At 34.6% G+C, this 21,277-nt stretch overlaps 1 protein-coding gene across 3 annotated transcripts in view; it reads right to left on the minus strand.

The window, feature by feature from the left end:
• The window catches only part of KDM4C (lysine demethylase 4C), a 251,603-nt gene that overhangs the window by 95,727 nt on the left and 134,599 nt on the right, over positions 1–21,277 (minus strand). For all 3 annotated transcript variants that reach the window (XM_071425053.1, XM_071425054.1, XM_071425055.1), the window contains 5 exons: positions 19,801–20,162; positions 17,836–17,947; positions 3,694–3,875; positions 2,620–2,836; positions 1,641–1,717 (listed from right to left, as the gene is read on the minus strand). In XM_071425053.1, coding sequence (XP_071281154.1) covers positions 1,641–1,717; positions 2,620–2,836; positions 3,694–3,875; positions 17,836–17,947; positions 19,801–20,162 — 950 coding nt within the window. The remainder of the gene's footprint in view (positions 1–1,640; positions 1,718–2,619; positions 2,837–3,693; positions 3,876–17,835; positions 17,948–19,800; positions 20,163–21,277) is intronic.

The following is a 21,277-nucleotide window of genomic DNA, read 5'->3' on the forward strand; positions in this document are numbered from 1 at the left end:
TTTAACAATTCAACTGTACAATAATCAGTACACACAAAAAATTACAGCAATTTAGTTAAATATATGGACAGGTAAAGCTTACGTTAAAAAATTGTTCCAATGTCCAATAACATGTATTGTCTAGTCTTTACATGGTGAAAATGGTGCTCTCTTTCAATCCTATTATCTTCTTGTTAGCTAACTTATAAAGTGCAGACATACACTGGGCCTTCTCTACAGTTTCTGGAGTGTGCTTGTGGAAATCTAAACTGGTCTACTTTAAGCAGTTTAAGATGATTGCAGAGGAACTGGGGGAGTTTATATAATGTGATGCTACCAAAGTGTTAAAGTTTATTGAAAAATAAATCATATGAAGTTCAGCAGAGATAGGGAGACTACTTAAGAGTTGCCAGCTATGCAGACATAATATGGCAGACTCTACCTAAGCAGTAGTTCCTGTTGCCAGCTGCAGCTGTGACCACTCTGGTCACAAAGTGAACATGTCATCAGTTCTAAAAACCTCATCACATAAAAATTTCATTCAGCTAACTCCCATATGTTCTTGATATATCTTTCACTACTTCATCTCATCTCCTGAAATAATTTGGCTAAAAAGTACTTTCCCGTAAATTCAAATTTTTCTTATTATCAGAAACTTATACACATCATATGAGAATAAGCCCAAACTTGTTCAGTAAAATGTGAATAATTCTTCTCAAATTAATGTTTTTCACAGGTGTTAGTATAAATGACTCATCAGACCCTTCACTGTTGTTCTTATCATTCACTTACTGCTGCCATCTAAATGACCACTTCAAGATTATTTGTAATCTTAAAACCTTAGAACAATTTTAGAATCCTTTCTACAACACATAATTAAGAAATTTTAAGACTGGCTTTTGTTTTACAATTTTTTCAGTGACTTTTTAAAAATGTACTAGAGTCGAAAGACACTCCTAAATTTCCACTCAAATGTGTCATTTTGTTATTTTCATATTGTAGCTACTATCAGGTCCAAAGGCAACATCTTAATTTTTTCAGTGTCTTTAACAAAAACTATGTGATTTAGTCATAAATGGTATTTCATGAATAAGGATGTGCTCCTTAGAACTTTCCTACTTCCACATCATAGCTGTAATTTCCCTTAAAGAAATTAAAATTTTTCAATTTTTGATAGAGTAGCAGGGCTTTCTATCCCCGTTTGTTTAACTGATAATTAAATTCTGGGCTCATAACAACAAACTTACACTTTTCCCCTTGATATTCCCCTGAATCTAGAACAATAGTCACAAAAGTACTTCAGAAGATCTTTAAATTCATGACTGTCTGAAAAGGAAACTGTAATAGGGTATTCTAGTAACCAATGAAACATTTTCTCTCCTTTACATGCATTTTAATTTTCAGTTTTGCTCAAACACTATAGTTTTTCACAAAACCATATCCTGTTAGCCAATCCTTTTCAGGAGTCCGTGAAACTACTCCAAGTTTGTGTATTGAAATGCCATTACATTTTGCACTGAAATATTATCGTATTTTACAAATAGTTTTTCCCCAGCAAGCATGATCAGAAAAAATATGCAGGCTACATACCACACAAAATAATGCACATGCTACCTTTTTTCCTCCCTTAATCTCTAGTGTTAGATAGCTAAACAACTTACAGCTGTCCAGGCTTCTTTTCTGCATCGAGAACACAACCACTCGTTATGGATTTCATGAGAAGGAACACCATAGCAACCTAGAATAAGAGAGCTAGATTGATTATTATATTCTGCCTTTTTAACAATGATGTAATACAATTCAATTATACATAAACCTTAATAAAACTCTCCTCTGTCATATGACAAAGGAGATTTTTACAATCTAGGCTTACTGCTAATGTCATACTCTATAAAATATATCTTCCCTAACCTAAATAAAAAGAACCCACAAAAGCCCCCATAAGAAAACCAAAACAAACACCCAGCAAACAAAACTGAAAAACAAAAACTCCAAGCACCCAAAAAAACAAAATCACAATGAATTTCTTATTTTTATCATTGCAATATCATATCACCAACTCTCCCTGAAGTAAAATTTTGACTTAATGTACTGGCATTTATTCTGGGCAAATATACCCTATTTCCAAGTATCTTGTGGACTACTTAGATTTAACTATTAAAGTTCTATGGTCCTTAGGAGACACTGCAGAAAAATCCATGCATTCATTAGTTACTCTTGCAATAAAAAAGAATGCTACGTGAAGGAAAATACTGTACTCCCAAATTTAACAGCAATATTCACAAGTCTTCCAGGAGAATTTTACCCTAACTACTTAATAAGGACACAATAGCATTGCACAGTGATTTAAAATAGAGAAACAAAAGAGTAATTAAATCACTAGAATAGAAAAAAGATCAGAAGTTTGTGATCATTGAAAGTTTACAAGACAGTTAATTCTTCAATATTTTCACAGCAACTGTAGGTTATAGAAAACATAATGCAGTTTTCAGATAAAATTAGCCAGTGATTGAAGCATTACAAATGGAAATGTTCTTCAAGCACTTTTAAAGACATGCTAAAAGCCTAGCTAACTATTATTTATCAATAAAGCAAAGTTTTAAATTATATTTCTGGCAACAAAACAATTAGATTATTTACTTGCATGAACCCGTACGCAACACTTTGCACATGAAATCAGAAGACTTGTCCCATCTTCTTCAACAAAGGCATTTGATGGATAGTTTTCGGTGTTTTCTTCACTATAAATAAAACATATCTCTGGAATAAGAGGTTTAGTCTTCACATTTTCTGCCATCAATGTTTCTGCTGAGTTTGCTTCACTGAAAGTAGTACTTTCTTCATCCTGATTGTCTGGCTGGAAAATAAACAAAATCTATATTAAAGTAAAAGAAAGGGGAGTCTTACTCTTCCTTGTGACAATGATGAAACTATTCCACCCCTCCCAACTTTCCCACAAAGTGTAACAGTTTCATGAGAAAATTAACTGCTTCTATGTATTTATCATAGTCATCCTACCTTCATTGTTCCAAATAACTGTGACATCTTGAATTGCACTCAGTCTGCAAACCAGTGTTATTGCAGTGGTGTTCAGTGGTATTGTACCTCTTGGGCCATTTAACTCAGTCCAGTGCAATAAAAGCTTTTTTCCTGGTTCCCACGCTGAGGAAACTCCAGTTTAGCACCTTCCAAATTAGCAACATAGTACTACACCACCATTTTTACTTGCCATTTGACACAGTAATCCCACAAGAGAGAGTCAAACAGTGCCCTGCATTAGACAGATTCCGAGGGAATATTTTACCGGAGAAGGCCTAAGTACTGTGAAAACACTTATTTCCTCAATACTGAATGAAGGCAGTATAAAAGAGGGTCTGATAAAAAGTATTTGGAGATGGACATATAAGGAAACAGCTAGAAGATGCAAACCTACCTGGGTTCACCACACCAAAAAGTGTAATTTCAAGGGAAAATACACACACACACACAAAGACAAACCCTGCATAAATGGTAGTAGGAGGCATACAGTGTCTGCAGCCAAGGACAGATGCAGGTGAACAAAGTATCAGTTCTAACTTAAATGCCAGTGAGTTTGTTTACTCTCTTAAAAATGAAATGCTTAAGTTTATCTTTTTTATCATGTCTTGAAAACTAATTAGCCAGGCAGCTATTTCACACATCATCCAGAGTTGAAGCTGCGAGAACCTTGCTTACCCTATAGTATGGCACAAGAAGAGTGCAAACAGCACAGTGAGGTTCCTTTTTCGCACAAGCTGCATTATATTCTTTTTCAGCATAGAAATTGGGTGGTCTTGTCTGCCACAGGTAGACCAGAGGCTTGGCCCATGCCTCTGACTCTTGAACTTGCTCTTCAATTAAGGTCGTTTCAGGCAGTTCTAAAAGAAAGAAAACAATGACTATATTATAGTCATGGAATGAAGATAAACAACAATGAATCTGTCACGTGTGCTAACAAAGATCAAACAATCTTACAAGAAATCTGTGCAAACATGGATGTAGAAGTCTAAAAGAATCTTGTGTAAGGAAAAACTCACCATTAAGTGCTCTGACAAGCACTGACTCTCTCTGCGAAGAGCTGACTGCTCCATGTAAAGCATAAATAGCCCTACAATTTACAATCCGTATTCATATCAACAACTCTCCCACTGTCTCTTTAATGGCTCCAAAGTCTATCCCCTCTCCCTCCATGCACACAGCCCTAAATTACTTATGGATGGAACATACTGAGTCCCAGCAGCAGTGCCAGACAAATCACTCTACTCACACAGGATGGCACCTCAAAACTCTTCATGGATGGTGACACTCATTTTCCAAATGGAAAAAAGGGCAAACATTATTGCCAGGGAGTAATGGGGAACAATCAGATCTAAGAAGTAGATGCATGGAGTAGAAGCATGCTGGATCATATGGACAGTGCCTATTAAATCTTTCACAATCAATGAGAAGGCAGGTAGGTGTCAATCAGAATAATTATGTGAATGAGGACAAGAAAATGTGAAAAGATTTGAATTAAATATTCAGACAACAAAAACAGTTTATAGTATACCGTCCTGTTCTAATGATGTATTTAAGAAAAACTGTTCACATCAGAAGAAGAAAATTCTAACACAGAGAAATATTTAAGTACATTAAGCTGATTCATCACATTCCTTCAGCCCATGACTGCTTTCTTGCTTTCTCTACTTTATGAATAAGCAGAGGCTTTATGGATCTCCTATGATAAATGTCACACACTGCTACAAAACCGCTATAAAATTCGCAACATTTTTATCAGTGTTGAATAAAATATCAGCTAAAATCTTTGTGTACAAGCAAACCAAATGTAATAATAAAAAATATATCCTGCATGTGGTTTTTAATCCTTTTTTTATAGTTTCTCAAAAGAACTAATACCAATTCAATAAACATTTGCCAATAATCTGGATAGAAGGGCACAAAGAAAACTGCAACAAAGCTGTCAATATTTAGCAGCAGAATTTTCTGATTAAAAACATAGCTATCTTAGCTTCAAAAGAACACCAGAGAAGAAACAACTCAACACAAGGAGAAAATGAACATATAAAATGCCAGCATTACTTCTATAACTTTTTGAACTACTTACTTTGTAAGTTAAAAGCTTAACAAAGTTTTTGCTTTAAAAAATCTGTCCAATCATATTTTCTCTACTGCTTGCAATTTTAAAGAACTGTAAAACACATACCTCTGAAAATTATTTCTCTATTTCTCTTCCTACCTATTTAAATTTTCCTTTAAAGTGCCATCTTATAAGCAGTTTCAGTCTTACAGGTATTTTTTTTAATTTTTCCTTTTACATTGTTTTTCTTCAGGAGCTTGTACCATTATTTAAAATATTTTCATTATAGTTGTGACCTCACTGAAAATTCAGAGCTTGATTCTCCCTTATGAAGAAAACAAAGCGGCAGAACAGAATTTGTTGTGAAGATCTGTATTATCTTCCATACCCATTGTCCCCTTGGAAACTGACATCCTTTGACTGCACCACTCCTTACCACCACTGAATAATTCTCCCATGACAGTTGAAGGCTTTGCTCAGAACCTCAGCCTATAATGTTCTTTATTCAAAAATCTATCTTCATATTTGCAGTCCTGAAACCAGTTCTGGGTTGGTAACTGTAGCTCTTTCATATAGGGTTCCAGCTTTTGACTGCCTACAGCAGGCTACCAAGTTCATTATTTTATTGGTTCTAGTTTTAATGAAAACAGTATTCACATCTTAATTTCCTATAAACTCTGTTAATTTCCGTTCCCTCTTGTGTGATATTTACAAAAGCTTTCCCAAACAAGAACTTGAAAAGAATGTAAGACACAAGAATAAAGCTTTAATAGCTTTTCGTTGCTATCAAGAGTTTGTATTTATTTTTGAACCTCATTCCAAAAGAAGCCAAGGACAAGATGTCATATATATATATACCAGACTCTATCTATCACAAACTCATAAAAATTTAACACTATTTTAATAAATTTCTTTTCTCTTTTACATTATGTTTAGAGCACTTCCAGTTAGTTGTTGACTAGAAGCAAACACTCCTCATTTATTTACCTCTGATCTCTAACATCTATAATTCTGAATTCTATGTCCTTCTAGGTCCTTTGAGGTGTGACTGTCTTCTTCATGATCCTTACTGCAGTCTTCTGTCTCTGCATTAACTACACAAGCTCTCTGATATGATCCTCTGGTATATTACACCATGCAACCCCTCACTCTTCTCCACCACAACAAGAAAGGAAAAATATCAATCCTCTTTTCAGAGGGAAGCTTCCTAATCCAGTACTGAAGGGTTCACTGACAGGATACAAAATTAAGAGAGGAAAGAATAGATATTCCTAAGGATTACAAGCTTTGTCTGATACTCTGTTATCACTACTGTAAGACAAATAAATTTCAGTTCTCCTCAGGAACTTCCTAGTTAACCTTGAGCCTAAATTATCATCTTTCAAAGATTTCAGAATATTATTATCTCATGTCCTTTTAATCAACATTCACCCACCCACAGTGAAATAATCAAAATTCCAAAAAAACTGGTATTAAAAAAAAAAGTTACAGAGTACATGACCCCACTACAAAGCATGTACAAAACATCACAATGCTGCTTTAAACAACTTCCTAACCAGGAAGGTGAGGAATGCAATCTTCTGTGTAACTATTCTGCATCAGTAGAACTTAGGCAGTTTCATTTTGTGTGCCTTATTTTTCATGTGTGCAACAGCATTGGTGAGAAGAAGAATTTCCACATAAGCTTCTCTGGTAGTACAGGTGGGGGTACCTTCCTGATTTCCACGTAGGCAGAGAAGTTATGCACCATTAACAAAAACTGAGAATCTGGCTAACCAAAACAGGCAAGGAAATTAAAGAAAAAACAGCTCTCCAACTGTCTGAGAGAAGGCATAGAGAATATAATTACTTGATGTAATAAACACTGCTGTCTTGGCACAGTTAATGGCCTTTCTTCACTTTTTCATCTGATAATACCCATGTCCTACCGATGTCCAAAAACACTGTGGAAAACTTAAGGGATTTTTAGATTTCTTTTTTTTTTCTGTTTATTCAGTGCTTCTCACTCCTTTTATTTTCTTAAATTACTCCGTTCATTACTTACTATTTAGCTGAAGAGCAATCAGTGGCTCAGACTAAAATAAATTTATTTTCCTAACTCACATTGCTGCATGCGGTTTCAGGGTAGACACTCAGTGGCCTCATGTGAGATGAGTGTTTCTCTGATCAGATGTGACTATAAGAAGGGCACAAAACAACTGCAACCTCCAGCTAGCTCCTTTCAAAATCCACCTTACCTGAGGATTCTCAAAATAAGAACAGAGAACAATTTGTAGTATTCATACTGACTCAGATCTCAGAAACTCTACTGTCATAAGCAAGCATACTTTTTTAGTTCAGCTGTGAATCAGCGCCAATTGCAAGTACTCAAAACCTGAAAAAACTGTGGTGGAAGCATCTGTTCCTACAGCAAAAGATACATTGCCCCACACACCCCACCAAAAACAAGCATCTACTTTATAAGACCAGTATATAAGGTTTCAAGAAGCCCTATGAACCTGATGTTTCATTCATAATCTTACATATTGCCATTTTTCTGAAAGAGCATGAGAATTGTCTCAGCTCTGGTAGAGCAAGTTTTGATGAATAGTCTCTTATTCAATGCTGCCAACCAACAACACTACAATATGCACCATTATGCAATCAAGCCTTCACTGTGGTAACTTGGCTTTGCTCTAAGCGCACCTACCAACAGCCCAAGACTGGCAATTTGAAAGATAAAGGACAGCCAATGCAGTGTGTGAAATACAATGTATGTCTATACAGAGCATTTTCTTTACACAGCACATGAAATGGAGCTGGGGAATCTACCTTGACTTCTGTGTCTGCTGTAACTCAGATTAAGTCACTGACACTTCCTCACAATTCACTGACAGTAAGTGCACTAACAGGACTCTGCACAGGTGTGTAACAGAACTCCTTGGTGTGAACTCTGGTGTAACATTTTTTTACAGCTTTTCAGCACGAAACATACATTTCAAATTGAAAGGTAATCAAGACAAAAGTGAATAAAGCATCCTTAGTATTCTTTCATATAGAAACTTTCAACTCAACTACAGTACAAAATACATCTCACTGTCAGAGAGAATAAAAGAAAAATACAGGATTTGAACCTGCTAGCCATGACCAGGAAATCTGCGCCTCAATTGACAACACTGCTCAAGAGAGATTGCACACTCATGCATAACACATAGGCACATTCACAAATACCAATGAAAGGTATTTATTTTGCAAGTCTGTTAGTATGCGCGTGGTTTTTAAACGCTCTTAGATGAATGAAGTCCATTTCTTGTAAACTTCTGTTATGTTTCTGGCTGTACATATATCACACATTCATGATGAAGTCTAAAATGGATTAATACCAGTCAAAAAAAATTTTAACTGGATGATGTAAGGCAGCCTATTCCTAAGTATGTAAAAACATCTTATTGTGACCACTAACAGTGCTCAGAGATCTTGATTCCCCCTAAACCACCTGGGCATTTTTATTTCACTGCAAATGTTTTTTGTGGTATTACTTTACCAGATACAATCCATAATCAGGTTAAATATTTTGTTTCCTAAGGGGTTAGACCAAATGATCTTTTTTTCAACAGAAAAGCAGAAACACTTGATGATACAATTATGACTGTAAAAAAATGCATAGTAGCTGATATAAATCTTACTGTATCATATTGTGCTGATTTTGGCTGGGGTAGAGCTAATTTTCTTCATAGTAGCTATATGGAGCTGTGTTTTGGATTTGTACTGAAAATGGTATTGATAGTATAGAGATGTTTTTGTCATTGCTGAATAGTGCTTGCACAGCATCAAGGTCTTTCCTGTATCTTGTGCCACTGACAGTGAGTGGTACAAGAATATTCCAACTCTCTCCCTGATCTGGTTGGTGGAGGAGTGAGTGAGTGAACAACTGTGTGGTCCTTAGATGCCAGCTGGGCTTAAACCACAACACATGTAATTCAGCCATAGTATTACTTACAGTACAAGGTGATTAGCAATGCTAAACTTGATGATAGTTCCTGCTATCATATTTGTATCTGAAAACAATATTTCTATAGGATCAATTAATCTCTATAATGTAATTTCAGAAGTACCAGTTCTCATGAATGTGATATTCATACGCATCTGCACTCCTTGGCATATTTAAGAAAAGTGAAACAATTCATTAAAACAAACTGTGAAGACAAAAAGAAAATTATAGGCCAGGATCTGTTTGGATACAAAGGAAACTCCTTCCAGAGCAAAGTATTTCTAAACAGTCACTATGCTGCATTCCAAGTGAATAAGTGAATGAATGGTTTCCACTAATGTTACTGGTTTAACAGTTTGTGGGAAACTTGCTCCAACACACAATGTTAATGCTTTGAATGGTTTTTGCTTACTAAGTTAAACTCAAATTATCAGGCAGAAAACATTTGGGCCATTTGCAGAATGGGCTGTTGCCAGATTTGCTGATTTAACCCAGCAGATGTGAAAAGCCATAGACACTAATACAGTACAGTTTGCTTTTGCCAATCTCAACAATGATTTTGCTGCTTGGGGTTATGTTCCACTGATGTTTCCTGGCATTGTAGAGCAGTATTCTCTGCTATGAAGAGCACAGAAGCATCTGTTATTTTTCAGGTAGTTGAGCATAATCTCAGCCCTGGGAGACATTATCTATAGTTTCAAATGTCCTGGAGGAAATAATAATAATACAAATAAAATAAAATTAAAAAAAAAAAAAAAAAAGAAGACAGTTGGGAAAAAGTCTTGTACTTGAAAACTTTACTGTTCCAGTGGTGTATCAGCAAACTTAGTTTCAGAAATTGCCTTTCTTTTTTTTTTTATTCAGTCATGAAAGATATAGATCTCATAGCAAAATAAGAACAGAAAACTCTTTAATTTATTGTACTCTTCAAGAACTTCCATTTCTTGTATGGGACCTTTGAGTACAAGTAATGTGAAGTATGTATACATACTTCTCTTTTGGTTAGAGAGCCTAATTGCCAAATTAGCTATTAATACTTCAATTCTCATACAAATTACATGGAAAGATAACGATATTGAATCAGAGCTCTAGAAGTTCAGCCGAAGAGCTCCTGGATCAAATCAGGTTTAGCTTCCAAAACAAAATAACAGGATGCTTTAATAAAAAAAAAAAAGTTCAATATAAAAAAAGTGTAAGACATCCGTTGTAGCAGATCTGAAAATGTTTCAAAAAGTTTTAAAGATTCAGCATTTAAAAAAAACAAAAACATTTTTAAAAGATAATTTGACAGATTTGGAAGATTTGATACTGGGATACTCTGATTTTCCTTCAGCATACTATTAGAGCCCCATAATCAAATTCACATTGGTTTCATTATTGAACTGTGCATTGTGATTGCTACACTTTGCTCAATGTAATTTGTACTGGTATTCTATATTATATTGTATTATTGACTGAATTGTATATTAAATTCAAAACCCTGCTAAACATAATTTGTATCTTCACTGTAATTTAAGTGCATTGCTGTATCACTCTGCTAAATTTAAATGCCATGTAATTTTAAGTCATTTCAAATATGAAAATCCTATATTATTCACTAAACCATCCACACACAGAGTATCTTGAAGAACCTGGTCAGAGTGTATTGTACTCCTACATTAACTTGCACAGTCAGCAGGCTCTTCCTGAGGGTGAGTGGTACTCACTAAAAGAGTATGGATTGCTTTGGCAAAAACATTCTTTCTGATTTGATGTTAGTCACAAATAAGAATCTAGTAAGAAACACCTCATTGTGATTAAGACTGGCTGCAGACAGGACCACTACCCCTTAAAACAGTAAATAAAGCTAGAATAAATACTAGCAAAGGCTGGAAAAATGTCACCAATAACTTTGAAAAGGAGGGATGGGAAAACCCTGACCATGATTTTTCACAGAAAGCAGGAAGCACTGATCTCACCAACACTTTGGATGAATATGAAAACCGAAAGATTCTAAGAACTTGAAGGAAGGAGAGAAAAGGTTCACAGGTTGCTGAGTATTTACTTCTGAGCACTAGTGCATAAGTTAGAAGATAAATTAACACAGCACATCAGAACAAGTAAGAGTTAAATAGTATATGGAATACACAAAGTAAAATTCCTATTATACCGCATTTTCAATATGTGGAATATGTAAAATGACCCAGTCAGGCTGTACTGGACCCCAATCTTTCTCTCTGACAAACTGCAAAGTAACTAAAATGTATTTGATTTACATTGCTATGATTCCAATAAGCTAACTCTGAGGACTCATAGCATAGAGATTCAGTTTACATTTAAATGATCTGTAAAACTAGCTTTACGGAACTATAGCATTGTTATTTTTGAAAATTACCATTTTTGGTTGCTTACTAATTTCTGCAACAAAGTAATTCTCTATTTGAAACACTAGATCATAAAGATACCAAACAATTACAAGGGGTAAAAACCAATCTTTCAGTCACAGCATTCCCTAAATAGCTGCATTCCACATGCACAACTTTTTTTGTGCATACAGAATGAAGAATTTAACTCTAGAAGTTAAGATTGAAAATGCCAAAGATGTCTACTTATTCTGGCTACCTAAGCTGAAGCACAAGCAACACATTCTTACTGATGCTAAAGTCCATGACCTTTCCAGTGTCTCCAGAAACAGCTACTTACCCTGTCCAGAAACCAAGCTTAGAGGTGATCCACTAGTCAGGCAACTTTTTTAAAATGTGGACAGAAGGCCACAAAAAGGGAGATGTTCTTAAATCTGTATGGACTGCCAACATTAAGTATTTACAGCATACAGGTATCATAATTTCCATTATTGTATATATGTGTGTGTGTGTGTATATATATATATATATATATTTGTATATATATATATATATATTTGTATATATATATATATTTTATATATATTTTATATATATATATACACACACACATATACATACATACATATATATATATATATATATATAGAGTATGTATTAAAGCAATTCCAGTGATTTCACCTGTCTTTGCACTATGTAAATTTAAATAATAGCACCCGTATTTATAAATCTGTTCTAAGAGGCATCTCAGCAAAATCAAAGCAGAAACAAAAGAATATCTGCTGGAATCTACTGCACAGCCTATCAGCAAAAAACATAGTTGTCAGTACAAAACCACTTCAATCCAAACTACAAGCTAAAGACTAGGAGATACCTGCTCTATTGGAAAGCTTTAATTAATAGCACTTATTAACAGCTGCTTTCTCAATTCCATTCTCTTGTGTAATTTTTCACAGTTCTTAAGAAAAAAATTCATATTTTGCATTATAATGTAATCTGCTTGTGGTCAATGTACTTAGGACAATAAAACTTGATCAGTAATAACATTCCATTGGAATTTTTAGGAACTCATACTGCCATCTACATACATGCTTACTGAGTTACTAATTAAACACCATAGTCTTCCAACATACACATCTGTACAGAAGTGGAAAAAATGAAAGCTTTCTCCCTCATCATTAGGCATGTCCTGTGTATTAATAAAACAAGACAGATACAACAGAATTACTTGGTGGTACTTCCTTACTTTGGAAATTAAAATGTAACATCATTGACCCTACTTCCAGATACTATATGATCAAATAAATATTCAATTATTATGTTGTTAGAGTACACTCCTGTTTTATGCTACTCTAAAGAGAAAAAAAAGTACCAAGTGGGGAAAACTTATTTTATGGTTATTTTGTATCTCTTGGGTAGCATAAATCTAACCTATGTCAATATATCATTCCAGCACAAGTTCCTCTGGGCAAAACAAAAGTGAAATTTGAGGAACAAGGTTACTTGAATGTATTCAGCTAAGATTGTCCAGATGTTCTTCACTGAACCAAGACCTCTTCATAAGTTCAGTATATACGTTATAAGTTAAGTATAGAAGATGCAAAACACACTCAATCACAGATCCAAATTCATGACACGTCAATGCCCAAATCAGAATTACAGATTTGTATCTTCAAGCTACAGTTCCTGCAGATCACTGAAACAAATATCCCATAAACACTTCATACACTAGAAACCAACTGCATTTAAACTCCTTCAAGAATCAATTTATTAAATGTAATTATTTTGTACATTAAAATATATATATTACATACACTTCTCAGCCAAGACAATTAGCAAAATACCTTTGGCATTAAAACTAAATCACTTCCAACGCTAATGGTTTACAATGCAGCTTCAGATTTTGACAAAGGTGATGATAATTCTATGGGCTAGGCTTTTTTAAGCTGAAAAACTAAAGTTATTACCAGAATAACTTACTAGGCAATACTCTTCACCAATACATCAACGAATTAATCCTTTATAAATGCAAGTCATAGGTTTTTTTGTGTTTTTCTTTGGGACCATAATTATACAGAAGCGCAGCTCCAAAAGATCACTCCACAGAAGGGGGATATCTGTCTCCTTGGTAAACATCACATCCAGTTTGACTACCAACTCCATTGCTACACTTGAGAAAGCAACTGAGAGGCTGCACTAATGCAGCGGGAAATCAATTTTCATTTTGGCACACCTGATAAGAAGAAATTACACATGCCTTTTGATACAAGACTGTAATTCTATCCAATCCTTTATGAGGTAAAATACCATATTGTAAAGCTAAGAAAGCAGCACAATTAGAGCTGCAAGGTTCATCTAAAAGAACAGTGACTCTTCAATAATCACAACATGTACCACTGTCCAGCAAATGAGGATAAATGTTGGAAAAACTGGTTCGTATTCCCCTCTTGATCAAAATACTGGCTTATCTTAGATCCTGTAGGTGTCCACTAAAAGACTGGTAACTGCTACTCATGAAATATGTCAGGGGACTAGAGCTGCCAGTGGTTATAATCAAAGCTGTCAGTTCTTGCCATTTCTGGAGATCAGCGGCTGGTCCAAAGGTTGACAAGAGTACTGAAAATTCAGGAAAAGCATTTATTTGATGTTTTAACACATCACTTTCCTAAATACCTACCAAAGATTATACCACATTTTTATAAAAGGTCTCTTAGGGTCTTCAGAACAGCACACGCTTCTCAAGTGTCAGAATTTTTTGTAATTACATTAATCATACCTTGAAAATTGAATTTAAACAAAACAGAAGTAATACAGGAATCAGAGAAAATTACAGAAAATACATTTTTCTAGCACACTTAAGACTGTTGACAGGGTAGATAGTGCTGGAGTCTTCTGTGCTAAATGATGATGATATATGAAAAACACATAAATTATGTGCTTGATTAACCAATACTCACACAAAAGCAAAGTATGCTGAAGAAGTAAAACTTCATTCAACAAAACATCATGGGAGGGAAAGAAATACTGGAAATTGTAATACTAATGTGGCAAACATAAACATGCCTCTATCAACCAGTTATTTTTATCTACCTATGCAGCACCAGGAAAAAAACATTTCTTTCTGAAGTAAATGAGAATCTTCAAGCAAAATCTCCCATCTTAAGCTCTGAAACAAAAGAATAGTAACTGCATCTACAAGTGTCATTTTCCCCTATTTAAGCAGGTTTAGCCTATTATTGATGTCACTAAACAAGCCTGAAATGGTTTGATTAATAATATCAAAACAAGCGCATCTCACAGGATGCTGATAGTGAATGTAAAAATCAAGGCTTCTTCTCATAGCAGAAGTCACTGTTTCCATTTATAGAAGTTCTCTCTTTCTGTTTCCTTATCTTACAAATTAATGAAAGCAAAATTACTATGAAATTCTGAATCATACTTAAAATGCAAAAAAACATATACAAAGAGGCCCATACTGAATTTAGTCTATACACTATAATTATATCATTTAGGGGAATGGGAAATTTTAGTCAACTTAAATCTAAAAACAGTTTCTAATGTTGCGTGACCAAATAGTGCTGGAAAGAAATCTCTGGGACCAATCAATGTGCATGCAAAGTTAGTATGCCTGCTCCTTCTGCTGAATTTGCTTTTTTATTGCTTAAGTGCACAGAAATACAACTGTATTAAATACAACAGAATATGATTACCACAAGTTAACATACTGCATTGAGTATAAGACCAAGGTTCACAATTTCATAAAAATTGTTAGTATGCTGAGTGTGACATAGAGCCCACATTGTACTGGCACACTTATTTTCTTGAACTGGCAACTTGATCTACAATTTCTAGGATTGATTCCCCAGTCCCTAGTATTTCTCAGTGTTCAATCTTTTAAGCATTTATTCCACAAGAAGTCAGACATACATAAGGAAAGGCTTCAGCAAGAGTGAAAAAAATAACACCAACAGACACAAATAACCAATTAACCTAATTATTTTTCATAAAGGAATACACAACATATATAAGAATATACAGTGATAAAAAGAAAGCACAAAACTCAAATGTCCAAGTGATCCTGTAAAAAATATTCATTTCTGCCAAAGAACTCAGTATTAAAAGTGAATTCACAAGCATGCTTAAATCTGCTAAGATTTAAGCATGCTGTTCAACACATATTCTATTTGCAAAATTACAATTCTGAAATGGCTGACAGTGTCAAAGAATGCTGCCTACATGTTATTAACATCCACTGATCACCTATATTCACAGAAACTTCTTAATAGAACCCTAGTATCTGAAAGACTTCAAATACATGAATTTGAATATATATTATCTATATTAGAAATAGCTACAGACCATCAGAACACTTTCCAACTTGTGAAAAGTGACACAAGTTACAGATTAAATAAAAAGCCTCGATCTCATAACTTTTCACAACAACACTAACCTATATCTTCTTCCTTTATTTTGTTTGCAGTTATTATTTTACTAGACCCAGATAAATTAAAATACAAACTAATGTACAACACATAAATCCCCCTTGTGACACAATCAGAAACTACTGTATCAGGAGACTATGCGATCATAGTCTCAGCCAGCATCATTTTTGCCCAAAACAACAGAGAACAAGAACTAAGTATGAATGCTGAATTACATTTCTACTAACTACTATCCGGAATATGGATGAAGCACCTTCATAATGACAAATGTAATCATAAGCACATTGATAGCGATTACTTCCTTAGTATCTGACACGAACAATCTTGAAAAAACTCAGAAAAATGTCTAGGCCTCATGCCATCATGTGTCAGGCAACTTAATGGGGCTACAGTTTGCCAGTCTCCTTTATCAGTTCTTCAATCTCTGCCTTAGATGTAAACATCCTGCTCACCCAAATGCTACCACTTCTCTTTTGGTGCTCTTACAAAAGCCAGCCAATAATTCGATTACAATGAGAGACAGATGCATGAAAATAATAATAATTCCAGTTCTAGCTAGGAAATACCAAAACTTGCCATGTCAAATAAAACTCTTAATAACTTCCTTCAATCAGTAAGCATGCTTAATGGCTACTGATTCTAAGACAGCTCTTACTTTCCTAACAAAACACACCCTTATTTACTGAAAGGACAATCATCAAGCAAAGAGAAAAGACTTTAAGGTATATGATTTCTTGTCAGGATGTTGCCACTTTCACAAAACATTAATACATCAGAAAGCTGGCAAACTACTGGATGAGATGGAAAATGTCTTGGTATTAGAAAAATCCTTGATTCAAAACTATCATATTATCATCTAGCCAGATTATATCATACACAACCCATGTAAATAGGAAATCCACAGTATGTTTCAACCATAATGTTGGAAAAGCATCAGCAGCCAAAAGGAATTTAATCTCTAATTAAAAAAGAGCACTTTTACTGCAACCTACCACATATTAAATCTTTAATTACTTTACTAGATGAAACAATATTAATATCATCCTGTAAATTACCATAACATTTTCTGAAATATGCTCTATCTAGCCCTCAAGGTATTCAAACATACTCATATATGATACAGATCATGGGCCTAAGCTGTCTCTAATTTTCAGAAAGATGCTTAACAGCTAATTGAAGTATCATGCCTGGCAAAGCTGCAGCTCAGATAAAAAAAATGAAAGAGAAAGTATAGCTTTCTAAAACTAGTGGGGCAGAAGACACAAATCAATTACTTCAGGGTTGAAATAAGGAGGGAGATGTATTGATGAAAGGTCAATTGAACCTACAGCAGTCAGCTCAACAATGCCTAACTTGCCAACTGGAAGTATAATATTGCTTAGTTACAGCAAGAAGAGTCAATTAACAGGCATGCTGTCTCTCAAGTCAAGAAAATTTATCTGCAGCTCTAAGAAACTGCTACTCTCAATAAAATGCATTTGAGAGGGAGAAATATCAAGTAAATATTGCAGATAAACGCTGAAGTATGCAGTGATGTTGGAATCAGACCCATAGTCACAGACATGGCATCAGCTCCAGATTATCAAACTATTTAAGGGAGTGTGAGAACTAAACTCCATTTCTGCTAACTGAGGAGATTCTGGAAAACAGCACCTGAAACTTTTGTGGTTTACAGAACTACAACGTTACAGTGGTATGAAAAAGGAATGTGTCTGTTTTCCATTTTGATCTATACTTTTGATGCACATTTCTAGAATTTCCACCAAGTCACACTTGATAAAATAAAGTAGCTTTATTCATCAGCTTTGGGTGGCTGTATACATGATTGCTGGGTAAAGCAGATTTACTTTTTATATTTACTTCAGAGAAGGAAACCCCTATGTTGGGAACATTTCTTAGATTTTGTAGTCTGTCTGCACAGGGCAGTGACTCTCTAAATGCCTATATATATGGTCTCATAAAACCATAAAACTGTCATCAGAAAAATGTATTAAATAGTCCACTCACCTTCATCACTAGTTGCCTGCTGTTTAACCAAAGTCATTGGAGATCTAGCTGGGGGTTTATGTAGTGGGTGACGCCAACTCTTAGATATTTTCTTTGTTTCAACTTCCTCTGACTGAAAGGAAAAGACCAAACTAATTTAGTACGTAATTCTGTATGATTAATTATGAAAAACATAAACCTTCTTCTGTAAACAAGCACAGATATCAAGTCTGTAAATACTACCACAGTATACTTGAAGGACCTTTAGTGTACCAATACAACACTTGCCTCTAATTAAGAATATATATTTTAATTTAAGAAGTGCAATCCTTGTCATACACAAATCATTTCAGGTATAATTTATCACAGCCCTTTCCAAATTAGAAAGCATAAACCCTGTTTTGCTCATGTGATGTTTGATTGGAAGATCAGCATCGTCCTGATTTTCTGCAAAAAATTCTGCATACCTGTAGTACAATACAGCCACTAACTGTGGCTAGATAAATGAAGTGTAAACCCACTGGCTTAGCTTGTGAAAGCTTCCAAAATTCCTCAAGAATAAAAAATTTAAAAAAAAAAATCTAGAGTTGTGATAAGAAATCAAGAGTCCTGATAAATTATTAACATGTTTATCTAATATATGAAGAAATTATTTCCTTCCTCAAACGCTCTTATGTACATTAAGTTTAAAGTTATTCAAGCTTCAAGAATTAAGGCCAACACTTCAAAGTCTTGAAGTGCCACTGGAGGAATCCCAAAGAAAACGAGTTACAATGGTGTTTGGAGGTTCAGGACCAGAGGAAGGGCAGAGGTGTGGGAAGGACTGAGTTTCTTACGGACCACAGCATTCTGTGCCTCAAGACCCTGGATGCAACCTAGCAGATATATACATGCCCCTTGAACTAAATGATAAAACAACATTATATTTACTATGATAAACAAAGGCAGAAAATGTGGTCAAAGCACAGGACAGGTTTACAATCTAGAACAGTTAGTAATTAAGTAGAAAGGGAACTGTTAGGCTTTTTAAATTGCATTTGTACACTTCTTCACTTAAAAGAGAAAGAAAGAATATGCAGTAATACTACAGAAAATCTGAAACATAATATATAAATATAATGTGGTTGAAAGGCACAGGAAGAGATACAATCTCTAATACATGCTAATTAAACACTGAGTTGTTTGTACTGCTCCTTATTACGGTGGAAAGGCTGGATCCAAGATTATCAAAACTTACAACATTAAAAAAATGGTTACAGTTCACATATGTGGAAGAGTCAGCATGATTTTTAATTTGGCTTCTAAAACATATTCCCCATGAAGTCTCGCAACTTGGCAGTGGATTTCCTGCTTTCTCTCTGCCAATTTGAGATTCAGCTCACCACTCAGAAAGCTACTGACAACCACCACAGCCTAATTTTTCATTTTGCATCCTGAAGTCAAAGATGACCATGCATCATAGCCAAATAGTAAGAGGGGGGAAAAAAGGCCATATGTTTGTAGGTGACCCAAAGAGAAAATATTATTAAAACCTACTGTTTAAAAATTGAAAATATATTCCTTTTAATAGTGGGATTATTTCCTTCAAGTGTTTCCTTTACATATTTCAGTTCATTTCCAAAATCCAAGAACAGTAAGCAGGTGAAGCTCAGAGCCCTGCTCAAATTGGCAAGCAATGAATATGGTAATAGCTTTGAGAATAGTTGCTGACACTTCAGATTCACAAATACAAAGTGAAATTAATAGACATCTAAAATAACGGGGAAAAATATGTCAATAAGCAAACTCCAAAACCAGTCTGCTTTTGGATCAGAATTGCCACTCTTGCCTAAACACTCCAAAACACGTTCAAATTACCATCTGATTAAAATCATTCATATTCTTAAATGCTTTAATATGGATATCAGGTCTCATTAGAACAATGCTCATTCATATTTCATTAAATCAAGAATATATTACTATTATGATATAATTTGTTTCACATACACAAGATATTTCCATTTTGTCTTCTTCACCCTTTTTTACAATGGGCACTTCTCCACATTCCAAACTACTTCCGGAACTTTCTAGGTTGCTGATACCATCCTCAGTCGAGACACTTTCCTCTCTATCTGGATTTTCTGCTTCAGAAGTTTGTCCCACTGCTTTATGGTATGGTATGGATGAAGCATATTGATTCTGAGATTTCAAACTGTCTTCTTTTCTACATCTATCAGAAGCAATCTTGCTAGCCACAGAATCTTCAAGCGTAAAGGAAGAACAACTGGAATCTATCCTGTCCTCATCTTCCATTTTTGTTCTCTCTAGTCCAGGAACAGGGGTCGAAACTGAGTCAGAAGTGATTCTTCCTATAAATTAAGAATATGATTTGTTAATAAATGCCACTTTACATTACCATATTGAATTTCACAAGAATCTAAATTATTCAAATTCAAAGCATGGCTCCTCATTTAGAAATCATACAGAAAACCATTTGGTGGAAGAGCATACACAAAAGTGCAGTATTGGTTTTATCAAAGAATAAATCAAATGTAAATGGTTTGAGTTTAGAGTATGAAATATAGTATTGATCATTTAATCAGTATTTTGCATTTGAATTGTAGCAGGTCTTCATTTAATTCAAAATAATCAATATTCATGTAGCTTCCTTAGTCTTTACTCAGGTTGCCTACATGCACTTTGAGTCAATGAAAAAAATATAAAAGGGTGGTATATTGAACCTTCTACCCTACATTTTATACCTATTCTGCCTGTTTAAAAATGAAAATAACCAAAGATTAATAGTATATAATTACAAAGATATAATTCAAATAGATACCAAGAATAGTTTTCAAACAACAGCATCAGTCTAAAAATGAAAAGCAATTAGCATAATTCTATTTTTAAAAAATTAGCATAACTGTATATTCTAGTAATATTGAAGAGTGAAACTGAGTGGACTTTACTTTATAAAAATTCTTCCTCTGCTGATGCTTGCAATGGAAAGACAGAACAATGGGCTAGAGAGGTCACTCAGAAAACATTCCTGAAGAACTCTGGCATACACTGCACTGAATTCTGATTCAGCAGCACATCCATGATATTAAAGAAAAGGGTTTCTGTCAAATCCCTTGCTATTCTTTCTTCATAAAGGTTATTTGAACTTGCTTTTTCTGAAAAATTTCCTTTTCAAATCAAATGAATATAAAACTTGATAACACAAAGACAACAGCAACATGCAATCTCTGGGCACAAACAGTGCTGCTTCAACTGAGAACAATGGACAGTTAAGACAACGCAGAGCAAACTACCTTCTGTAACACGAGTACTACTTCTCTCACATCTAAAAACGTCCATTTTCCTACACAGGTCCAGGCACCACACTTTAAGAGGGCAAAGGAAAGAGGGCAGCTCTCCACTCTTCTCTGCTGTTCCTTCCCTTGCCGATAAACACAGAATGGGTGCTAACTAAATACTATTTACT

The sequence above is a fragment of the Agelaius tricolor genome, unplaced genomic scaffold, assembly GCF_023055355.1.
Source record: "Agelaius tricolor isolate 1412-34295 unplaced genomic scaffold, bAgeTri1.0.p SCAF_4, whole genome shotgun sequence".
Taxonomy (NCBI): domain Eukaryota; kingdom Metazoa; phylum Chordata; class Aves; order Passeriformes; family Icteridae; genus Agelaius; species Agelaius tricolor.